Here is a 25,651-nt window from a genome sequence, read left to right on the forward strand (position 1 = left end):
AGAACCTACTCCTGACGCTGTAGCAATGAACTGTCTCCTGGAAGCACAATCAGTTTAATTCAACCATGCAAGGAAAGTATGACTAGGAGTGTGCAGGCAAGGTCTGTGCAGCTCAGAGTGAAAATGGCTCCATTCTTGCCAGTCACACTAGATGAATAAAGACAATAGGGAAGGAGAGGGCCAAGCCAGGAGGTCCACAATTATACAATATTGAGTCCCAGACCTTGCAAAAATGTAATCTTAGAGATACAGAATAAGGAGCAGAGCAATTACATAAGTTTTCCGTGACCCTGGAAAAGGATTTTTTTTTCCCTTTGATCTCTCTGCAGATGCATGCCATTCCCAGACTCATAAAACAGATTTACGATGAGGTTCACCCTAGTGCAGATTTCATAACAGATCTTCCTAACCATGTTTTGTTGTCACTTAAACAATGGAGGAAAAGCTTCATCGAGTGCTTAGTTGCCCTCCTTGTTTATCCACCAAAACCAAATAAAATACAACAATTTTTTTCAGAAATGATTAAAGCAACAATGTCAAGAAAGAGGTTACCTTTAAGAAGTCAATGCAATGTCTTCCCACTTTATGCTGATATAAAAAAGGCAGAATTCATAATACAAGCCTATCTTTACCTCCTTCCTGAATGACTTGACCAATGGCTGTTTGATTTTGTTGTTTTAGAAAACATTCTCTCTTACATTCCATTAACTGCTCAAAGTCCTGCCACATTTTAATTTGCTTCATATTTGGCCCATGACTTTCCCGTACAACTTTCTGCTTCTCTCGTAATTTCTGTTAAAAATACAAAAATATTAGATTACTGAAACGGTTTTAAACCACAAAAATTGCTTACAAAGACAGCTTGGAATGACAAGGATTTTTATATGCTATTGAAATATTATTACCTTTTGTTCAAGTTAATAACACTCCTTGCAAGCAATAAATGAATCAGCACCTGGGACTTATCTATCTGCTTTGTATGGATTGACAATCCTTTCAGTGTCTTAAAACCGCCTAAATAATGGTCTCATATATTTGAGAAGTTATGGTAGAAATCTGAGTTTATTTCCATACAGAGCTCTTGCAGTGTCAAGTTGCAGCCTGCAATGCATTCATATTATCATATTATAGACGTGAAATTAATGTTTCACAGCAAAACCTGCTATTGATCATTAATACTGGTGGCCCAAACCTGCAGAAATCACTCACAGACTGACTCATAAAAAGAAAACTAATAAAAGAAAGATGTTTAGCATGAATCGTAAGCCTAACTTCTTCCGCGCTGATCTGAGCTTCATGCAAGATTAAAAACGGACAACTGCTTTTGTTTAGCACTGCTACAACGATGATCCCTTGGCCTTTAATAACAGTGATAAAGCTGACAGGCTCAAAATTTATTGTCTTCAACGGGTTGCTTTATATACAACATAAAATTTGAGCTGGCACAGTTTGTTATGTCCATGTTTCAGTTTCTTATCCAAATGGTTTACAGGGAATGTGCTGTCACATTAAGCTGTTTGACTATCTTTTACAAGTGGCTCATGCTATACTCTGCAGGAAATCAAGCCCTGAAGAGCGAGCATGATCTCTTTTCAGGGTATTAATTACCATTGCCAGCAGTAATGGAATTTTCTTTGTAGGCTGCAATGTGCTTTTTATAAAAGACTGACCACAACATTTGGTAGTAAGGCCCACAAAAATATGAACTGTGTGATGTTTTTACAGAGTAAAAACCTCATTCTTACCTTCCCCAGGTTTTCTTGCTCAAGGATCATTCGTGTATACTGCTCTCTAAAGGAAATATATGATAATTTTATTATGATTTTATTTGGTTCTAAATAATAGGACAGAATAATGATATAACCATGGAAAATTCTGAAGGTATTATGAGGTTCATGCATAGATAGTCAGAAGAGAAAGCATGAAGGAACCTTTTATTCATTAGACAACATATCCTTGACATCAGGGATTGCCTTGATTCTCTCAGTTGTGCAGCTGGCAAAAGTGGTATTGGATAAAATCCCTTACATTTTCAAAGCAGGCATAATTACTGCTGCTTCCAGCTTGAAGACAACAGCAAGATCGTTTAGATAAGACATACTTGATCCCTTTTTAATGATGTATTTATGCTAGTGGTATTCTAAGCTTAGCCCTTGGCCCTAATTTGTACAAACATCAGAGTTTACAAATCCACAGCCCTTAATTGCCATGAATGTAGGGATAGAATGAGTGGGAAAGTAGAGGAATGAAGAATAGCAGTTCAGTCCAGGTTTAACAAATCCAGTCACTGCAATAGAACCGCTGTGTGTCCCTCACCTTCCGAAGACAGCCGTCACATTTAGGTGCCTAAATATAGGTTTAGAAGTGTAACTGTTGACATTCGTTATTAAAAATCTTGGCTGTACACCTTTGCCTGTAACAAGTGGCTGGGTCGCCTTCTGACACAGGCAAACTTAATACATGAAACCTGACAATACGATATTGCAAACCATAACGGCATGATTCAGATACATTACTATGTTTGTGTTTGTTTGTTTGTTTTTGAAATAGGACAATAACAATCTAAAAATAAATTACTGTATTTCATGTGTCATGGTACGCTTAGAGACTGAGCTTTTGCTAGTGGAATAAAAATTAACCCAGTTCATCTAAAGAAATTTTCAAATTGCTCAGGATAGAAGAACTAGGTATAGTGAAATCCTAATTTCCAGAAAGAAATACCAGCCTTTCTGCTATCAGTGTGAAGGTTTGCTACAGCATAGTGAGCAGCCGTGTAGAACCAATGCATCATGTTTCTTATATCCCTTCCTTCTATTTCTATGAGCTACTCCAGGATTTCAACTGGAGCACTTGGGCCCCAGGCCACCTGGTCCTGCCTGCCATACTCCCTGCAGAAGGGATGTGCAAGGAATGCAGCTGGATCGTTTTATGATCTGTCACTCTCGGACAATTCGAGCCAGAACAAATCAGAGCAGTCTTGAGACTGCTCCAAGCACTGTGCAGACACAGCTGATCCCTAGCAATCCTCACCAAATCAGAGCAACACTGAATCTCCTTATTTCCACTGGCACATAGCGTATGTTCACACACATTTGGCCTCAAGAACACGTGCTTTTTTTTTTTCTTTAATAGAATTTTCAAAATAATCATCAGAAAATAAGATGTCTTTCCTAGTAAGTTTTTCTTTACTATTTATAATGATGACTGGAAAGAATGCAACTTGATAACTTCATTTAAAAAAAAAAAATAAAAAAAATAACACACAAACTTCTATTTTTAGAGAAGAAAATTAACTTTTCACATTCCTAAGAACTGACTCCACGGAACAGAGAGTTTATGTTCAAAAAAAAAGAGTGTTGGAATTAAGACATTTTTTGCTCAATACGTTGTTAGGAAAGTGCTGTTCTATTTATGGTTCATTTTCACTCCGTTTACATTCCAGTGCCTGCTGAAAAATAGGTTCACATTCTAAAATGATGTCTAGAAACATTTTGTTATCTTCTCATTTTTTGTAAAAATCTCTCTATGGAACTTCGTTGTAATTCATTTAAACACAACTGGTTTGCGACCTCTTACGGAAGGTCAGAAATGTGTGTAGTCACCGTGAGAGGGATGATTTCTCTAGCTTCTGTGCCCACAGTTAGCAAGTGAAGCAGGGACAGCAGAGATAATGCTCTGTTCACATTCTCCTCACCATACCTGGAATGACATAGCTGGACTCACCCTTAATTCCAGCATTTGGATTTGGGGGCTTGCCTGCGTGAGTATCGACACTGTGGATGTTTCTGTCACAAGTGTTTGAGCTGGAGCATTTTTTTGCTTAACATTTGTGAATAAACTCGGACCCTCCCCTTCCCTGCAAGGCCATAAAAGGCCAGTGCCTGCTGCTTGACCCGCATTTCCTCTCAGCTGCTTGGCTGAGCTCTGCTGCCTTTCATACTAATGAATGTTCACATCATCACTAAGATTTTTCTCACAGCTATTTCTCTTTTTACCCTTCTGCTTCTTTTTTTTTTTTTTTTTAATCTGCCTTCATTCAATAAATCTTTTGCATCCTTCAGCTTTCTGTTATTTTGTGAGAGTAAGAAGCTCCTTAGCCTCCACTCACTTTCTGTCTTTACATCTTTTTCTTCTCTCACCATAACATTATTGGTTTTAATTCATTTCTTACTCTTATTTTTCCTACATTGTTTTCTGCATAGTATTTCACTATTTTCATGGCTTGGATCCTTGCAGAAGGCCTCTGATGGATATTAATCTAGCCTTTCATTTCCTAGCAACTTCTGGTTCATGTTCTGGAACAGCAAGAGATGCAGCTCCACTGGCACCATTCTCAAGGTGCATCAGGACAATTTCTAGTTTATGAAGGATCTGACAGAGGAGACAATCTCATCTCTCAGTGTCTCTTGACAGAATCCTTGGAGTTTTCTCATTGACATGTGGCTGTCTCTATCAATGGCCCCACTCCAGAGCCTGTAAAATCTTAGCTATCAGCTACTGCCTTTTTCCACTCCACTTCCCCAATGAGTGAAGAAACTGCCTCAGGTGATACTGAATGATATTTGATTGTTTGCCAGGTTTGATGGGGCAACCTGATCTAGTGGAAGGTATCCCTGGCAGGTGTGTTGGAACTAGATGATCTTTAAGGTCCCTTCCAACCCAAACTATTCCATGATTCTGTGTTTACTACCCACTTACGGTTGCTTCCCTAGTTGCCACCACTGCAAGAGAACTGTCCAGAAATTGTTCAGAGAGGTAGAGACATAAGAGGACAGATATCTTGGAAAATTAACTTATTCTTCTATCTTTTTTAAGAAGTGATAAACAGCTAGTGGTTCTGTTTTTCTGCTGTGACATCTGCATGATGGATTGTCTAAAGCTTTAAAATGAAATGCAGAATGATTATTATTTATCTAATTTAGTTTTGTCTTTGCTTTACCACTCAGTCATGTCTTTGAATCGTTTTGTGAATGGGACAATTTTGCGAAGCATTTTGGCATGTTGCACAGAAAGCTGTACATGAACCACAGCTCTGACATGACAGTTTATACAGATCTCAAGCAACAATCTGTCACGTCTCTGAAATACAAACGCAGGAATTTAGGAAGAGGCCTCACGTTAAAGATTGATATTGCTGTGGCTTTTTAAAGCCTACACAATAAAGCAAACTGTAGGAATGCTGACTGATGCAGGTTGTGAGATGGAGAGGTACAAGGCAGAGCTGTTGTCCCCTCTGCAGTGAACTAAAACTGGTGTACTCTGCAGAGATTCCTTTAGACAGTGTGACTGCACTGTTGAGGAGGCCCAATCGTACTTTCAAAAGATCAAAATGTTTTTCACTCATTCCATTCATTAAAAATGTAAAAAAAATAAAAACAAAAACAAACAAACAAAAAACAAAAACAGACTTATTGGTCTAACACAGCAGACCTTAACTTTACTACTATAGATCCACTGTTTGGGTAAATATTTTCACGACTGATAAATACTATTGTGTGAAAGCCACAGACAACTTCATAAATCTAGTCACAACAACTTAAACTTGCTCAGTTTGTCGAAAACTAGAATTTAAGATTTTTTTTTTGGTCAAAAATAAAACTAGCTGGAAAACAGGATTGCTATTTCATACAAATTTCTAAAATTAAAAAAAATATTAAGAATAAAACAGGTATTTTCACATTTTTATCAAATGAAAGTTAAAAATATTTCATTATGTTTTTTTTCTGGTGTTTAATTTTGATGGGACTGAACCAGCCTGTGGACTTTATTGCCTAAATTTTGTTTCAACTTTTATATTGTATGAAAAGATTTAATATATACACAATTTTAAACAGGATACTTTTACAAAAATATTTGGTATGTTGTAAAGCATAAAAAATCTGTATGACATGGTAATATTTAGATTTCTTTGCACAGATAATTAAACCAAAATATCTCATTCTCAAAAAACATTTCAATCTTTTTGGCAGGACTGCATTATTTGAAATGGAAAACTACACAAAATAATTTATCAGCTCAATTCATAACCTTTTCTGTTTCTCTTCCTACCAGACAAAGGCAAGGGGTCCTGAAAAACCTCTCAGTCTGAAGCAATCGTTCTGTCAATTAAATTGAGTGTAAAAATGAAGGTTACTGTGACGGTATGGAACATTAATCATTCTACCTCCAGTGAAAACTGCAAATAGCAGCAAACCAAAATGCATTTCAGATCTGTCTACGCAGTCCTCCATTTCTGTACTAGGGATGGTGATAGCTATTACACCTGAAAGAACAGTAGATTTGTAAGAATTGGCCAGAATCTGAGGGCAGCATGTGGTTGCTGTCTTTGAGAGGTGGTAGACCAACTCCTGCCTGCTGGAGTCTTGGTATAGACTTGGCAGAGGGATTATGTCTGGTAGAGTCACACTTCCTGCGGGACCTAGCTGAAGCACAGCTTTTCTGAGCCTTTGCCAGCAGGGGCTGCAAGTTAAAACCACTATCTGGGGCCTATAATCTCCAGCAGGAAGGGAAAATCTTTTGGTATGTCTGAGAGAATTCATAGGTTTACAACAGTATATACTGGAATTCAAGATGCTTATTTTTAGATTATTATAGTGTTTCTAAATTTATCAGGTGAACTCCTTCAGTTCAAATGCCAGTGAGAAAATTCCTAACTTTAGTCTTAGTTTATGAATATCCCTCAAGTTAACACAAGGAAACACAATAATCCATTTACCGAATTGCCTTTCGCCTCTCCTGAGGATCTGGGGAGACGTACATCTTCATTTCTTCTTTAGCACGTTGGAGCTGTATTTCTAGATTCTATAAATGAAGACACAAATGTTTTAAAAATATATAATTCCTATTTCATTTCACAAAGAACGATTTAGTCCTTCCTGTGATCTTACCCTCTTCATGCAGTTTACATAACGGTAGTTGCTTTCTTCCTGAATGCACTCCTCAAGGAGTCCTTTCACTTCCTGTAGTACAGGAATAAGATTTCAATGGATAACATAACTCAAAGTCCATAGTACATGCCCTGTGTTGCTATATAAACCACGAGAGTCCATAACAGAAACAGGCATAATTCTGAACTGATCCTTTCTTAAATGTTTATATTTGGGCTTTACAGAAATCTCTCTTAAAGGGAAAGATAACTGAAAGGGTAACATTTTTAGATGTGCAGTTTCAGTCACAGTTAGAGAAGACTGTTAATTGTTGTTTACTAATAAATCTTCTACAAGACACAAGCACTACCAAAAGTCTTGTTTCTAAGCACATCTTAAGTGCTAAATATGGTTCCTTTCCTAGAACATGTCTACAAAAGGTATGTTAGAAGCTATGAACACATTGATGGTATGTCAAGCAATCAATAATTATGTTGAGGGGTATGTAGATGGGGGGCTAGTCCCATCCCTAAACGGTCAAAGAAAATATACCAAGAATATTGGTAATTCAATGGAATTTGGATTACATGTACTCCTAAACCACAATGAAGTTGTCAACTCCAAAGCTGTGTCACCATATGAATTTCAGACCATCAGCTGGAAAACTGAATTCACCAGTTCCACTGCAAAAGTTTGCTAACAGTCACGTCCAGCCTAATCAGTGGACTTGATTGTCATCGTGTGTTAGAACATGACTAAGGTTTGTCTGCCAAGGAAAAAGCCTAGGTTGATATTGCAAAATAGTTCTTACAGAAGGTCTACCTCATAGCAAGTTCATCTGTATGTTCTTTTATTATTCTTGGATTAAACCATATATAGGTACTTTTACGGCAGGGAAAGAATATCTATATATCCACCTACACTTTACATGTACATCTTTTTTTATTGCAAAATACATTCCTTATGTTGGCAAACCCTTGAGAAATCAAGTCCAGACAAAGCTCATAGGAGGTAATCTAGAGAGATAAAGCAGATTCATGTACATTAATACTGACCCCACATCAGAGTATAGAACTAGTTTAGGTACCTCCCTTCCTAGAAGTGTTGTAGTGCAAGCAATACGTAAACTACATACAGACAAGCCCTTAGCTATACTTATATGGCTGCATTTAAAAATATATATATATATTTATTTTTTTTGTCTATAATTTTCAAGAATGCAAGACAAATCACATTTAATATGTATCCTTGCCATCAGTTTCAGTGCATTAATTAACCATTGGATTGGTTTTGCTAATGTAGTGAAGCTGCTAAATGCATTTGAAGATTTGTCTTCACAAATTAATCCTTAACATTTCATTGTCAAATTCTTTCCTAACGGATACTATTAGGTCAGCAGGATTTCTGGCAGATGGATCTTTTACAATACTTTTGCTAACCGGTGCTGGACTTCAGTGGATGGAGCGATGTACCACTGAGCTCATTCAGAACAGGAGATGTGTGGGTCTGTAGCTAGTCCACAGCAGCTTCATGCATGATTTATGTAGTTGTAGGTCACCACTTACTCATTTCCACCTTCAGTGAGCTTCCATATCAAAAGGGAAGACAGGGATATATCAAACCATAATAAATATATATAATAAATAACATGTTGCACAGCATTTATTAATGTGTGACCAAGGCACCATCTTACCTGTTCCAGCGTGGAGCGATTGCTCTCTAGCCCTGCTGCACAACTGTCATACTGGATTTTTTTTTCATCGCATTCTTGAGTTAATTCCTTATGTGAAAAGGGCAAAAGAGTACATAAATAAAGCCTTCAACTGACTGACATGTGACATTCAAGCAGGCTCCGTTTTTGTTGGTGTCACACATCAACCTCAGCTATTGGCATTCTCACCAGCACTTACATAAAACTAGCTGGCACGTGGGTATTATTTATTACACATGGTAAAGCTGCATACTGGCAGATCAGCTGTATACACCACAACACAGCATGCAAATTTCCTCTTTACAGCCACAGCCATAGCTTTAATGTGGTAGACAAATATGGCAGTGTTTGCAAGAAGAAAGGAAATATAATTACAAAACTGAAAATTAAGAATTTACAAATTTCATAGCTCTATTTACTTCTAGAGCAATGAGAGAAATCTGTCATTCATACGGACTAATATAGGTCTTAGATCAATTAAATATTATTTGCAATCCATTTAAAGCAGAAAAAGCTTTGAAACTAATTTCAAAATTAACTTTGCTATGATTTCAAACTACGATTTTTTAAATTTTCCCCTGGTATGGTAATTACATTTTATTATTATTTTTAGAAATTACTATAAAGGACAAAATATTTGCCTGATTTTGTGCCTGTACTGTCAGCTTTTAAGAATTCCATTCTTGTTGCTTGTTAAAAATCACTGTTGACCTATTCTGGTATTTCCAGCTTTCCTTCAGGGTTGATTATGCCCTTGTACAACACAACAGAGAGCTGTAAATGATGTTTCTTTGTAATTTTGACCTTATTTACATAGAATGAGAGGAAGGTTTAATAGATTAAAATAAACCTACTTCAAAGGCAAGAAAAAACACACAAAACAAGGTGTGCAATTAAATAAAGTTGATGAGACACAAGGGATTTGCATTATTTGAAGCATTTAGGCATCTGATTAGTGGAATCAAACTAATCATATTCTGACTTCCATTTTTACGTGGTCTTAGCTCAACTTCTAAACTGCATTGCCATGAAGTTACTGGTGCCTTATGAGGGAGAGGATGTGCATAGACATATAAACACTAGAAGTCTGTACGTACAATAAACTCCTGCTGTAACTGTAACACTTGACTACATGGACAAATTTGCAGAGCAAAACATAGGACTGCCTCCCAAAGTCTGCTGCTGCCTACCCTAATTCATTAACAAGCACTATTTAAAGCTTTTCTGAAGTTTTTCTACTAACCTGGCACTTCTGGCGCAATTGTCTCAGTTCTTTGATAACAGGAGCTAAGCTGGACTTCTTCTCTGCCACCATAGTATTCAGTTTTTTTACCTGATAGAGTGACAAAATAATATACTTTAATAATATATTAATGCTACATTTACATTATTGGGCATGTAAGGAGAAAAAAGAAAACCAAAATATGGAGAGAAAAAACATGTGATGTAAGGAGACTGAACTATGTATAATAAAACATAAGCGCAGGCCTAATTAAGGGAAAGAGGCCATATTGCAGTAGGGTCAGTACCACAAACCAGACAAATTCTGTTTCCATTGTTTGAAGTGAGAACACCACAGACATGTCCAGAAGACAGTCTATGTGCCAGACACCTAAACAACTTAAGGAGTGGGAAAAAGGAATGAGCTGTATAGACATGACTGAAAAAAAAGAGATCCTTAAAACAAAACAAAACAAACAAACACACCCTGCATAGGTTAAATAAAATTTGAACATGCTTAAACAGAGTCAATTTAAAATATTTATACTGAAAATTCAAATTCTATCCAGCTTTCTATTTGAGATTCATTCTATTTAATTATACCATTTTATTTCTAACGTGCCTTAATGATTTCACAGAACGCTATTTTGCTTTGGGCTATTTTATTTTGCTTCTGTGGCTATGTATTAAGTTGGAAGACCACAGATCTAAGTATAATTGAAAGTTAGGCTACAGAGAAAAAGAAAAAATATTTAGCTCTTTGGGAATGTTAAATATTGTTTTTTAATGAATGTTTAACTCCAGTGATACAAGGAAAAAAAAGATTCTGTTAACAATTCAAACCTCTTAACTTTTCAAATACTGTGCAAGAACAAATATGAAACCACACACACACAAAAAAAGTTAAAACCAAGACGATATCTCTACTGTTTCTGAAGAGGAGGGAAATAGGTGTTTCTTTCTTTCTTTTTTTTAATAATTCTAAATTTCTTCTTCACTCATCAAAAGAAATGTACATTTTAGTAAACCTTTCCAATATACATTTGCAGGTCTATACTGTTTGAAAATACATATTTTTATATATGTTTATGATTATATAACATATACTAAAGGAAAATGAAAAAAAAAAACAACCAAAAATATTAAAGTTAGTTTTATACTCTGAGGAACCAGAAATTGAGATTGAAGTAGTACAACAATTTAAGACAAAAATCACCATTTCAGACATGTTGTCTAGTGTTCGGCCTTTCATTTCATCCATTTCACTCTTTACTGCAGATACTCTTTCCAGCTCCTCCTGAGTGTAACTATATCCAGAAATACCTTTTTTGTCTTCAATTGCTTGCTGCAAACACACACACACAAACAAAGGCTGAGTGTGAGTCCATTAACTGAGTAATAAACCAAATTCCTTCAAAGAAGTGAAATACTGTAAAGAAAGTGGAAACGTACTGTAATCAACTTATTTTGAAAGTGATTAATAATTTAGCTGCTCCAACAACTGACTTTATCTAGGGCCTGTACAGCAAGATAATAACAACTTCCTATAATACACCACTATTGTGTCATCTAACACCCAATGAAATTAACAGAAAGTTTCCACAAAGTAAACTAAGCTTTAGGTCAGGCTCTGTTGTAAATCTAGATGCTTAATCAGAAGATGCAATGTAGCTAATTATTTTATAAACAACTGTCAAGCTAAACTAAGTGAACACTGTATTCATTATAGTAATACTATATATATATATATACACTATACTATAGTAATATATTATACTACATAATATACTTACATAAACTTTACATTTAATTAAATGCTGATGTAATGGTATTTAGCAATGCTTGCTCATTAAGTATGTAAGGAAGAGCTCTAATTTGAAAGCTAGGTGTTGATTATGCATCCACAATTTATTAAAAAGCAAAATATTCATTCCTAAAAGCGTCGTCTATCTGTGAACTCCAAGCCCATTGTCCTCCAAAACCTTTTATAACCATACGTTTAAGAAAAGATTTATATCTTCTATTAGCTACTGCTACTATGATGGGAACATTTTGACTTTAATAGCAGGGTATAATCTGACAGGCCATTGTGCCCAAGGCTAGGAAAGGTATCTTTGATATCATAGGGAAAACGTGTGCACTAGTCATCTGAGGGTACGAATGTAGAATTGGCAGGATGCACCGGGAATGAACCTACAGATAACAAGAACGTTATGAAGTCAAAGCTCTTTGGTTTTGCTACAAGGTAGTTTAGAAAAGGTCAGACTCGTATAGGAACATAGTATTGACCATGTGTAGCTGCATCACAAAAAAACATTTAGTGCTTTTTGTCTGCAGTGATTAGATTGTGAGATGACTGGTGTACGTTAGTTAGCCTGCTGTAAATAAACACATCTTAAGTGACAACATACATCCACACACCCTCCTTCTAGCTGAGTAGCAATCACGAGAACAGCTCTGATCCTACTGCTTAGGTGCTTCTTTCTACCCAGTAGCAGTTCTGGTTTTATTTTTAATTAAACGTGAGTGCCTTACTGAAATACCATGACATCATCCACTGCAACTACGTGAATATCTTTTCACAGACTATTTTGTGTATTTTTTTTTTAATTGAGCAAATAGTTTTATGTTTAAAAAATGCAAAATATGTACATGTACCAAAAACAGATATAAATAAAAATATTTTGATAACAAGAGTACTGATATTAAAAGAAAATTCTACAACAATTGATTTTTGTGAGCTAAAAAATGAATCTTTGCATTTGGGATGATTGTATACTGCCAACATGGTTACAGTTAAGAAGAGTAAAAAGATTTCTACTCTTCTGGCCTAGAAAAATCATTCATCCAGTTTAACATTTTTCACTTACTGTGAAACACATTTTCTGCTGATTTTCTGGGGATATAATCTTTACTTCCTGCCCCCTCTTTTTTTAAACATTATTCCTGTATATTTCATAGCAGTAACTTGAATCCTACTTGCTGTTGATATTATTTTCAAAGCCCTTACTATGTATGTGGATACCAAAAACTAATTTAAGAATCCAGCCTTGCTCTAACTGGAGTTAGTGAAGATTTACCATTGACTTCAAAAAGCAGGGTCAAGCCCCTCATTCTAAGAAATGGCAGAACATTCATGACTGCCTGTAAAAAAAAACAGTTGCTGAACATAAAGTACAGCAGCTTAGCACAATCAACAGACAAAAATAAATTTTGTACCCTAATGACTAATGACAGCAGGAGCGCTGAGGATGATATATATTAGAAACTAACAAAACAGCATCTATCTTATTATATAGCTAGTTATCAGGGAAGCAAGGATGATGGACTGTGGGAGTAGTAAATGCCTGTATTACCAACTGCTGCTGAATAGCCTCGTGGCGCTGTTTTAGAAGTTCTTCTGTCCTCTGGAGGATACCATACTCAGCTGTAATTTCTGCTATTTCCAGTCGCTTCTTTTTATAAAATGTGTTCTTGCTCCGGAGCTTATTAACATAGTGTTTAAACTGGAATGAGAGAGAAGAGAGAGAATCGAAGCATTTGTCATTCAATGTAAAGCAAAAAAGGACCTCATCACTGACTGTTGCTATATAACATGTAATTATCCTATTTGGACTGCATATTGAAGGTTAAGTGTTTAAAATAGAGGACTGGAATTAAGGATTCCCAGGGTCTACTTAGTTCCAGCCCTCTGTTTGCTGTGTGAGATAAGAAAACCAGCTATATTGCTCTGCATCCCAGCTCACTCATTTGTAATACAGAGATCATTCAGCTCTACTCATCACCAGTTGACAGCTGGAAAACTAATCACTGTTTGCAAAATGTTCTGAGAATCATGGATGATAAAAAGGTAATGTAATAGGAATTTGCACTTTTAACAGAGCACCAGATCTCAGCAGTGCCTACCCGCAGAGAGCTCTGCAGACCAAGAAACATGGTAAGAAAGTGCAGAAAAATAGAGCATGGGAAAAACATTAGCTTTCTTTTCGACTACTAGTTCTCAATAGTTACAATTTTATGTTCTGTTGCATTGACTGTTGCAGAACTAAATGATATCACAAGCTAGGGTTTTAAAAACAGAAAAATAAAAGCAAAGAAATGCAGTACGTTTCACCCCAACCTAATGTAATGGAGAATTTGTATTTTTATTAAAGACTAAGCATAATAATTCATATCCTTACAGATAGCAGCCTTCACTAAATTATATCAGAATCCAAGTGTGCTCAATTTGTAAGAGATACGAAAAATCAGGTGTTGAAAGAAACATGTAATGTTTTTCTTTGCCTGAATGCTTTCCATATGTCAAACAGGCTTAGCTCTTTGAGCTGCCAGTCACAGCTCTAAATGCATTCAGATCCAAAGATGGAAAACAAATACAATTTATTAGAGTAAATAGCGTAAGAATAGGCTGCAGAATGTTCCTCGTTGAGGAGGGTTCAGCATGTGCAGAGTGAGTGCAAAACAGGCAGGCCCAGGCAGAAAATAGGAGCCCTGCTACCACTGATAGGAGTTCAAAACTCAGAAGAACTTAGATTTTGAAATTACATTATTTTCTTGTTTTTGCAAAATGATGCCACTCTCCCTTCTAAAGAAGAAATTCAAAAAAAAACAATGTGACCACAGCCTCAGAACCCCCAGAGTAACTGTATGTTCTATAAAAAGTGTCCTGGGCAAAACGCCCAAAATGAAATCAACCCTGTTCATCTGCCATCCTGTGCAATATCTAGGCCAAAGCTGCTTCTCCCTTGCTATGCTCCACAACTATTTTTAAAGCCAAAAGCTATAAACGTTTTTGGTGAAAGAACAAACCCACAAATTACTCAATGTGCTCTATGCAGATTGGACTATGTGTGGCTTTGGAATACCATTTTACATTGTGCGTACTACCTAGGACAAGGATAGACAAGGTCACCTAAGCCACAGCACTGCACAACGGAGGCAGTTCTGCTACAGTCCTGCTGTCTTCATTATATGATTGCCAAATTAGTGTGGTATTACCAGAATTAATTATTTTTCATAGCAAATTCACTTCTATCCTCCTAGTTAATATAAAAGACTTTTTTTTTTTTTTCTCATTTAGGTAACACCAAGTTTTCTGTGATTTTCAAGAGATTATAAGAATATAAATAGAATCTCTCCAGCAAACCGAGGAAAATTTAAGAGGAGCAGAGTCTTTGGTCTTGATGGAGTAGTTCCTAAGAGATTTCATTTGATCAGTGGAATATAGTAAAAAATTATGTAAAGGATTAAACTTATTTTGTATGACCACATACACCAATCAAAACTGAACAATTTTCTGACAGTTTATCCCAGGGTGAAAAGCAAACTATTGTTCTCTTCACTTCTATAACTACTTCTAAGGTCTTGAAAATAGCTTGAGTGGGAGGTAGAGTATTTGCATATTCAATATGCACAGCATAATGTATTTTACAATGGGAGTCAAAGGATCTTGTTGATTAAAGAACTGATTCCACTGAAGTTCTATTATTAGTTGATTAAGTCTATATAATAAAAAATTCATGCAAAATGAACTACAAGCTGCTCACACTGACAAGTGAAATCTATTCATTTAGGAGATAGATGTCTATCTTTCACCGCAATCTCTGGCTTTTTAAAAGTAAGCAAGTTTTCACATAACTTTTTTTTTTTTTTTCCCCACAAAGAAGGTGAAACAAGATACAAAAAACAGCAGCAAAATGATAATATAATGCCTGTAGAAAATCAATCAATAGTTTGGCAGAATTTTCAAAAGACTTCACCTACTCCAACTGTGGCACAGATTACCCCTCAAAATCTCACTAACTGAAACCTTCTTTAGATCCAGGGCCAAACGCAGAGCTGGAGCTGTTAGATTTAACTCCACTTAAGTCAGCAGCTAATAGGGATCTTCAGGAAAAATTAGGTTTCTCCAGTCTAAAAGCTAAGAATCATTCTGTTAGGTTTCCAAAAACTACAAATAAATTTCTTGCAAAATAATAGTGCTTTCACTGTTGTAAGCATTACTTCTCAAGCTTTGTATATCTCATGCTCCCATCTATATGTATGTGAAAAATCAAGCCCTTAAAATGCTATAAAAGATTGGATTTTACTGCGGCTTAAATACTACAAAGAGTTCAAGAAAGAATAGCTATGTCAAGACATATCACTTTAAAGTAAAGTTAACCACCCAAAAGGATTGCATTTTTGACCACCAGCACTTTCCCATAGACCAGGTCAACTGCTCCCTGCGTAGAAGCTCAGCAGGCTCAACCTACAGAATTCCCATGGATCTGTCAGTGCCCCCAGTAATGCACCATTCGAGGCTGTGTCCGCCAGTGAGCTTTTCTTTCTCAAGCAACTTAACGCAAATAGTTATTTAAGCTTCAAAGATTAAATGACTGGACAAGGACCAAATGTTGGCACTGAGTTAGCAGTTAAAGTAAACAAGCCTGTAGACTCATGTTTGCTAGTCGAGCCAGAGCCCCCTGAGATATAAAAACTATCCAAATGAAAGCAACGAAAGATTATGATTTCCCCCCTTGGCTATTTTTATGGGCGACTGTAACATAAAAAGCGTGGAATCCAGACTGTGAAACAGACTGAATGGAAGCAGGACTTTGCTATCTCATATAAGGTCCTGGAGCAGGCAGGTATCTAGCATCCCTGGGCAGATTTCCTGTATTGTGTTCCATGTTTATTGAAAAATCCACCAGTTCTGGTATGTTAGACTTCTCCACTTACTTTAGCTGAAAGCAATTGCAATTAACAGGTTCTCTCTCAACGCTTTTTTGAAGTAATTAAGTGTTATTGTAATTTTACATATGACAAAATTGAATTGCAACTATCAAATGATCACAGCCCAGCTCCTCGAATGCATGTGCCTATACTGTAACTATAAATCCTCCCTTTCATCTCCTTAAAAGTTAACACTTGCCCTATGTGAAGTTCTTACAAGGTTCTTATTCTAAGATTATCATTAAAGGAGAAAATAGATAAACTTGTTTACAGAAGAGAACAGACCACAGACTAATCCCTCACTTTCAAATCATTTAGAAGTTTTGTGGATTACTGTATCAATTTGATTGTATTATAATCATCAAAATATTCTTCACATGAAAGTGCTACAGAAAATAAAGTATTAATTGTACAAAAAAAATAATCTTTCTGAAACATAAAATCAAAAGAAGATTCCAAATAAACAGTTTTGTTAATAACATTTGCATAAGGACAGTAACCGCAGAAAATCTTAGTTGATTATCTCTATTTCTATTAATTAAGGAGCAGATGCTTTAATTTTTTAACTAGACCAATTAATGGGATACAGACTGTCCAAAGTATTAACATTCAGTTAGGAAAAGTTCCTTATCATGACAGATTTTCAGTAATTTTTTTTTTAAGAGGCTCTAAAATTGAGCAAGTACAGCCACTGTTGGATATAGTTATTGACTCATACACAGAAGGGCAAACTTCTAAAAGATCCAACCAGTATTATCTCAATCTATTGAAAAGAAAGTATCCTATAATCTGCTCATTAGACAGCTAGATCAGGAAAATTCTTCATTAGCACTGAGTTAGGATATCTTTTCTAGGAGTGCTTGCTTCTGGTCAGGAAAGAAATATTAAAATAGCCATTACTAATAATTTGGGCCAATCAGAATATTTTTAATGAAAAAACATTTTCAGTTATCACAGGAAATGCACAGATCAATAAAATCAATGATTTATTCATGCCAGTGGGTGCTGAAAGAGCATTCAGTTCTGCGAAGCTATATTTTATGTCTGAATCACCGCATACATTTGGCTTAAATGATGGTTAACTTCTTACAGCAAAAAGCTTCTGGCTTCTGTAAGAATCCTACAGATTTGCCACTTTTGTTCTCTCGACTTCGCTGCCATCTATTCTCCGCGTTTCATGTTTAAGGAGCCTTTGACAGACAGGAATATAACTGTACCTAGGACTTTAATGAAAAGGTCAGGGGAAAGGTAATAAACAGGATAATATGTCCTCGGTCTGGTTTAAGCCATTTAATGGTCAACTAGTGAGCTCCTTATCAGCTACTCTCTTAAAAATCCATCTGCCTAGTTTGGGGCTTGATAACTGTTTCTCATCAATTTGGATTGACTCAACCATTTTAGAGGAAGAATAACAAGATGTATGGCCAAAAAATTTGTCTTCTGTTTTCAAAGGGTATCAACCTCTACGTTTTTTATAGTTTTACCAGGGTATAGGCAGGCATCTGTATGAACAGATTAAACTCCTTAATATGCATTAATTAATATGCATTAACTCATTAATACGCAAACTTCACATATCTGCTAACTAACAGATAGGACTTTCTATACCACATTCTCAAAAACATTATTTTAACTACTGTAGCTAAGCACAGCTATGGTACTAGTCTATTCTGATACCTTGGGAAAGTCTAGGCTCTTGGGGCCCTATGCTGAACTCTGAAAAGTACAATGTGTTGTGTAAAGAACTAAAAATATCACAGCTTTACCTAGGATCACTTGTAATTGAACCATCTAGCCTTCTAAGTGTCAACATTTGATTCCCTAATTTTCAGGATCTGACAGCTGCAGCTAGGAGCCTGCCAACTTTGCCCCGTGTTCATTGTACTTTGTTTGAAGTACTTAAAAAGATTTCGTAATCATTGAAGCAGACAATTTATTCCTACCTTTTTGTGTGTGTGTTTGATGTAAATGAATTGATTATTCCCTGCTGTTTCTTCTAAGTTCTATTTAGCTGTACAACCTCTTGAACCAACTGGAATGCTGTAACATTCCTTTTTATGATTAGAGGAGAAAGCAAAATACTAGCACCTAAAAACATAAGCCAGGATTGACCTTTGGGTGAATGAAGTGCTAAGAGGACCTCAACTGAAGATCCAAATTGTGGTACAGGAGCACAAGCTAGGAAGGCACTAATTCTTTGATTGCCAAATCTTGTGGGTGCTATGATGTAAGATAATGCAGTAAAGGTAGACAAAGAGAAGATGAGAAACATTGAGCATAGGAGAAAAATAATTCTTTGACTTAAACACACCATTTAGATAAGTTAAATGTGACAGGATTAAAGCCTGTTTACGACTTAAGACAGCAAATCTATTTGTTTTAAAAGATAAATAAATCTTTCTTCCTTTTCGAAAATGGAGGAACTAAATACTAATGTGTGGGACTGCAACAAGAAAGCATAAAAGCAGCTCTCAGTTGTCAGACAGTGGAAAGTGAAGGTTGATTCTACAACCTGTCTGTCTCTATTGAACATACGTAGTGCAGTAGTGATTCACCATTACACTAATCAAGATTTCCTTTGGTATTGGCTCAAAGCTGGAGTAACAGAGCGGTGAAACAGAAAATACAAATTGAAAAACATATCACATTAGAAACAAATCTACAGTGAAAGGTTGTCTAGGTGAGCGATGAACTGAAACTTACTGATGAAAGATAACCTGTTCAATTCACTTTTGCTTCATCACCTCTTCCCCAACAACTTATTTGTATCATCTATCAGTCTCATCTTCTCACAGCTTTGACTGTGAAGCAGGACTGCTTCTATAATACGTGTTTGCATTTACTTTAAGGAGATACGAAAACTATAGCACCAAACTCCTTTGCAGCATTTTTGTTAACTGACATTTAAAAAAATAATAATAACATCACTATCTCCTTCTTCCAGATGAGAAGGTAACTGTGACCTTTGAAAATGAAGCAATCAAAATCATCAAGAATCCAAATTCTTTGCTAGTTTTAAGCCATAGAAAACACTCTTTTTACTGCTTTGGAGTGCCTGTGAGTGCCACTACAGTGTACCTAATGAACTAATAAACAGGAACAGAACATTGATCATATAATGCTGGCTTCCTTGGGCCAACATACAGAAAGTATTTTACAGAACAAGAAATGGTTTTTAGAAAAAGGCAAACACTTCTTATTTTAAGCTGATGTTTTGCCCAAAGTGCTCCATCATGTATTCTGCATGCATCAAAATGAAGACTTTAAAATATTTAAAAAGCCAAAAGTAGAACAGATTTGAACAAAAGGAATGCATGTTATGTTCAAAACAGGTCTTTTTTTTTTTTCCCCCTGTGTATTGAGCCTCTTCCTTGTATCAGACAGTTAACTTCATTTTTTCATTATCAAGCCTAGGTTCTGTAACTGTGTTTCCCACCTGCCCTGCTCTCCTTAAATTGCTATTGATCAAAGTATGTTGTCCCCGCTCAGGAGTAGGCACAAGTATTTCTTACCTTTCAAGTGTATTTACAGATAATGTAAAACATATGTGATGTCTCTGTAATGCATTCCTGATGATTAATTAAACATTTCTTTCCCATGACAGAAACACAGATTATCTGCTTTCTATTCTTGTCTTAAAGTTGTCAAAGGTTCTATCAAGGTGCCCACTGGAGATAAAAACCTTGTGGTGGAGAGAAGTATAATTCAGCGGTCTTGTTACTATTGTTACATAGTTACTACTATGAATGTCTATAGTACATCATAGTAAGAGAAATCAACATGTTAATTCTTCAAAGATTTGCTGAAGTCTTGTAGCATGAGTTACTTTCAGCAGACTTGAGATATTCATTGCTCTAAACGTAACCCTGGATGATAATTCCACCTATAGTTTTCATCTTGATTTACAGAAGGGTAGACAGGCAAGAAGGCACAAGAGAAATATGCACGGATTCCATAATATGCAGGAAGTCTTTATGCATGAGTGGACACATACATTCCCATACTTATTTACTCTGTAAGACTCCTTTAAAAGAAAACAGATTTTTGTGGAACAGGCATGTCCTATGGGATCAGGAAGGGAGTTCCTTCTACAAAGGGCGTTCACTGTACTGAGTAGTATGTAAAAAAAGCACAGAAACAGACAAAGAAAAAGAAAGGAAAGAGTGTTACTCTTACTAAAATATAGCAGTACAAATGAAGACAGTACATGAGGAATAAAGAGATACACTAATTCAGAGAATGATGCACCTAAAGGGTGGGTCTGTGAAAATATTATTTGAAGTAAAAGCGTTTGTGGGTAATAAATACAAAAAAAAACCTGCATTTCTGGTAATTGCTGGTATTGCACCTTGTGATCATCTATCATATAAAGAATAGATAGTAACATTGTAGATTTTTATTATACATTGAATAATAAAATTGATCTACATGACTAATAACTTTAAGTCCTAATCCCCTCATTAGTCTTGTTGACTTCAATAGTTGGTTAAAGTTATTTATCATCATACCATTGTGATGATATTGACATTATTTTAACTCAAAGATCTGAAATGTTAAGACAGCCCAACATTAAGTCTGCATGTACTTTATAATCTATTAGATACAATGTGAATAATTTAAATTATTAATTTGAAAACAGCTACAAATCAAGTATTTAAAAAAGTGTTACAGCATAAATATTGGAAAACGTTAGAAAGCACTAGACAGCATTGTACTATCTGCACTTCAAAAATGTCTTCATATACATTGTTTGTCATCCAATTTTTACTGAGAATACATAAAAAAGCAGAGCCCAGCCTGTTGCAGTGCTGAGGCCATGTAGTTTGACACCATACTATATAAATGGATAAGATACTGTAGATGCAGTTTTTGAAATGTGAAGTTAAATGGAAACTATTAGTTAACAAAAAAATTGATCTCTCTCTTACAAATTTCCTTTTCCTCACGTGCACAGTTATATTGCATACCTCATCCCCTTTCAAAACTTCAGAGCCTTCTAACTCTTGGGCCTGATTTGTCTTTTGTAGCATCTGTCTTTCCATGCTGGACATCTCTTCCTTAGCAGCCTGAAGTTCTTCTGCCTTAGCTTCCTTTTTCCGGGAAATTATAGATGCCTGCATGAATATTAGAAATGTATAAGTACAAGTAAAGTGCAAATTGCTCTTGCTTAGACTTGTTTAATCATTAGTAAAACATAAACACTTAAATTTCAGGCACGGCACCACTGTAAACACATTTCAATTGTAGGAAACTAATTTTCATTAGGAAATGTGAGCATATCTCTTTGCAAAGAAAAAAGCATCAGTTACACATTATACACAGTGGGATAAACCACAGCTTCATTGAAGCAAATTGCAAATTCCCAACTTTCTTTAGTATAGCCAAGATTTCTATCTTAGCCTTTTTCTCAGATTCACGCTGATTTACTTTACATTTTGGATGTATGTTTCTTCACCTCATTTTTCATTTTCATTGAAGAAAAAGGTACACATTTTAGCTGCTCCATTTAATCTATTTAGTCCCTTTTTGTGCATATGTGAGATACATCAACATGGCTTAACTGGAAAGATATCCAAGATTTCACAAATGTCATAATACAGATTTTTATAACTCCAACCTACTCCAACCTACAGAAATATGTTATGCTAACAGCAGAACCTAGCCGCTAAATCTTGGCAAATAGCTAAAAGGGAATGAATAAAGCAGTACAGTACAGAAATAGTGTAGATTACAGATTACTTTTTTTTTTTTTTTTTTTTTGAGTCTAGAAGATAAAGCATTTAAAAAATAATGTTTTGTACCAGGCAGAATATTTAAAAGTACCTAATGTTTGACTAGAAGTCAACAGATTTAGGAACATAAGTATACATTAGTTCAGGAAAAAAAAGTATTTTTATCTTGCCAAAGTATATTTTAACACAACACATGAATTTAGATGTATGAGCCTGAATTTGGATGCATGGTTGGTTTCTTCATCTGAAGGAAAAAAAAAAAAAAGAAAAAATGAAGCAAAACGTAACGGCTTTCTCACACTACATTAAGAGGGCCAGCTTTATTTCTAACAGATATATCTAACAGAATTCTGCTGGGATCCACTCAGCTCTTTGCTTCATGAGCTATCTGCAGCAACAAACTGTAGTACAATATATATGTTTATTTTGTGAAACAGAAGCAAGTTGTCCCTAGAAGAACAAAGCAAAGACAACCATATGCTTTCAACTCACAGCAGCAACCTGAACTCCTAGAATAGCTAGAAGTATCACTAGCCAGGTGGTCTTTGGCACCAGCATATCATGTAGCAGGCTTTTCTTTAGGGAAGAAGCGTATCTCTTACAAAACAGAATTGGGTGTTTCATATTTCATATGTGATTGAACTATAGTATACATTTTATCACAATTTTTCCTACCACTGAATATTTTACCCAAGCCTTTTTGGTTTTTATTTTTTTTCATCACCATAAGCATCATTATGAAAATTTTCAATAAAATCAGCAGCTACACAGGTCGGCTGGAAAAGAAATCACGTATGTTTCTGCGTAAGCTCCAAAAATCTTAGATTTCATAAATCCTTTTTATAAGTTACAAATTTACTAAGACTAGACCACAGAGCCCATTTTATAGAGAGACTATTTTATAACCTCAGGATGAAAAAAAATAATAAAATCAAAGAATACCTTCTTAACAGATGTAAAAGGAAAAGTAGCATGTGGTCAAACACAAAGCAAGCTTTGCATCCAGGTCTGACTGCAGCAGTCAGCCCACATGCTGCCTTGTAAGAATCTGTCCACAGCTGGAGACTTACCAAAATAGCTCCTCCAAAATGATCCTTCCAGAATTACTGTGAGGGCAACACCTCAGACAGCAATTGACGTAAACTCACTAGAATGACTGAAAACAATTGTTTGACTAAGCCCTAAACATACATATATTCAACAGCTATTGATTTTGGTTTTGTCATGCACTATTATTTATTTCTTCTGATTTATGCTTTAATAAATTAAAGAAAAAAATCAGTCTGTCAAATAGTCAGTGACTAAAACTGCTTTACTGCTTCTACTTAAAAAATGCTTTGTTCCTCCTTACCTGTTGACGATACATGGAAAATTTACTATCAATTGGCTCATATTTGCTCATTCTTTTCTCAATAAGCTGATTTATTTGTGCATTTACTTCATTTATCTGAAAAACAGAGCAGAAAACTAAAAGAAACAGAGCTTTCTTTCTTTGCCTTCTCCAAGAATTAAATGCTTTGCAAGCCAGACTAACAACCCAGTTACAAGGAAATATTACCAGTTCCATTTTTAAAATAGAGAAAAAAGAAGAAAAAAAACAACTGAATGAGTCATTCAGTATTGGCCAGGAAGAGACTATGTTTTTCTATTTCCAGTTCTGTGCCTTTATGATAAGGCAGAAGCATGAAGCTTATTCTGAAAATTAAGTAAAGTGGTACATGTAGACAGAAGACGCATGTAAATTGGCACACACAGGCAGAAAAAAGAACGGTGTTGTCATGTACTATGTGAAAATGTGCTTTTAGCGATATTAACTAAAATTCCTTTTCACTCAAGTATCTATCAGAAGTTTAAAGAGGAACAGATAAAATTGAACTGATACTAAATTGCATCAGTGGTTTGAAGAGTCTCATTATATTCCATCTCTCTGGTACCTTTTTTCTACTGACGCAAAATGCACCTGTTTGCCCATAGGCTCAAACTGTTGATCTTCATTCTAGCTGAAACTTAACTGCACCGGGAAACTAATAAACAGCTACACCAGTGAACTGATTCCAGCTTTTCCACTCCTGACTTAATGCTAAACTGGGGCTCTCATCAGCCATTGAACCACAGCCCTAGCAACCTTCCTTTAATTCTCTGCTACCTAGATGAGTGTTGATAAGCAAGCAGTGTAAATACGTGCTGAAATCCAACAAAGTCAAAACATAATACATGTGCAGTGCTGGACATTACCCTAACATTACTATGGGTAATATCTGAATTTTTAAAGCTAAATATTTCAAATAAAGTGCTTAATATGACCAGGAATAGTCCAACACCTGAAGAAACTCACTAGTAAATTCTGTTCCTTTACAAAAGCCTATTTCTTTTCCTACTGGTGGTTAGAACAGGTCTGAATTTGAAGATGGCATAAGGATTCAATTTTTTTAATAAAATTCCTGTTTTATATATTATAAAATGCATGATAATATCATACTTACTGCAATTCAGCTCCTTTTAAAGACATTGAGATAATAGAAGACTGCCTTTGAAAGAAATGCTAAGGCCATGCTGTGATTACAGCCAAGTATATGACATGTTTTTATTATCTGTTAAGAACACACTTCCAAAATATAACAAATTAAAAGGTTACCTCATGGTGAAAAAGAAATCTTGAAGCTCTTTGAAATATTGCCAAAATCCTAAGAATACTTTTGGAAAAGATAGGTGTAAAACAGGGCTTCGACTATGCCTAAAAGAAATAACTGCAACCACAAATGTTGTTTTGATTTAAAGAAAGAAACTGGGAAAGCAGAGGCTGAATCACAGAGCTAGTTTAATATTTCAGACCTAATCTACAGTTTAATAATGCTGTCATTCTTTGAAGTTATAACGATCAGGATTCAAAATGGCATTGGGTTGTCACTATTTTTTCTTTCACAAAAAGTAGTCGTAACCTTAAAATAGAGCGTATTCTTGATGACACTCAACTGCTGATTCATGACTGATCCAAAAAAAAACAAACAAACAACCAAACTACGGGCATTTATTACATTAGTATGACGTGTGCCACAGAGCAAATGCATGCAGGCACACGCAGGCTATCATGATGTTGATGAAGTTGTTAAACCTCTCTATAAGACACCAGAAGAATGGTGGATGACAGCCCTCACACCTCCATGGGGTAATCATTCTCTGATCAATTACAAATACTTTGTTTTCTGCCTATTCGTCTTTCATAGTAATTTATTTTTTTAATAATTCTAGGATCTCCAACTGGTGAGAGAAGGAGAGGACATTTAAGACTGAACGGTGTACATAGTAGTACTTAGAACTGCTCTTCCTACCCTAGCTAAGACTGTTGTAAACTTTCAACACCATCAACAGAAATACTAACGATTAGTGTTACTCTAAATTCCTCTAAA

The 25,651-nt window shown here is 35.6% G+C and overlaps 1 protein-coding gene across 1 annotated transcript in view; it reads right to left on the reverse strand.

The window, feature by feature from the left end:
* Window positions 1–388: 388 nt before the first annotated feature.
* Window positions 389–25,651, reverse strand: part of IFT81 (intraflagellar transport 81) — a gene marked incomplete at its 5' end in the record, with an annotated part of 41,067 nt that continues 15,804 nt past the window's right edge. The window contains 10 exons of the mRNA XM_084297607.1: window positions 389–792; window positions 1,746–1,791; window positions 6,716–6,801; window positions 6,888–6,959; window positions 8,560–8,646; window positions 9,821–9,910; window positions 11,015–11,143; window positions 13,155–13,304; window positions 21,480–21,626; window positions 23,596–23,691. Of these exons, the coding sequence (XP_084153733.1) occupies window positions 610–792; window positions 1,746–1,791; window positions 6,716–6,801; window positions 6,888–6,959; window positions 8,560–8,646; window positions 9,821–9,910; window positions 11,015–11,143; window positions 13,155–13,304; window positions 21,480–21,626; window positions 23,596–23,691 (1,086 nt within the window). The 3' untranslated portion in view covers window positions 389–609. The remainder of the gene's footprint in view (window positions 793–1,745; window positions 1,792–6,715; window positions 6,802–6,887; window positions 6,960–8,559; window positions 8,647–9,820; window positions 9,911–11,014; window positions 11,144–13,154; window positions 13,305–21,479; window positions 21,627–23,595; window positions 23,692–25,651) is intronic.

This window comes from Netta rufina, assembly GCF_964035555.1.
Source record: "Netta rufina genome assembly, chromosome: 17".
Classification (NCBI taxonomy): domain Eukaryota; kingdom Metazoa; phylum Chordata; class Aves; order Anseriformes; family Anatidae; genus Netta; species Netta rufina.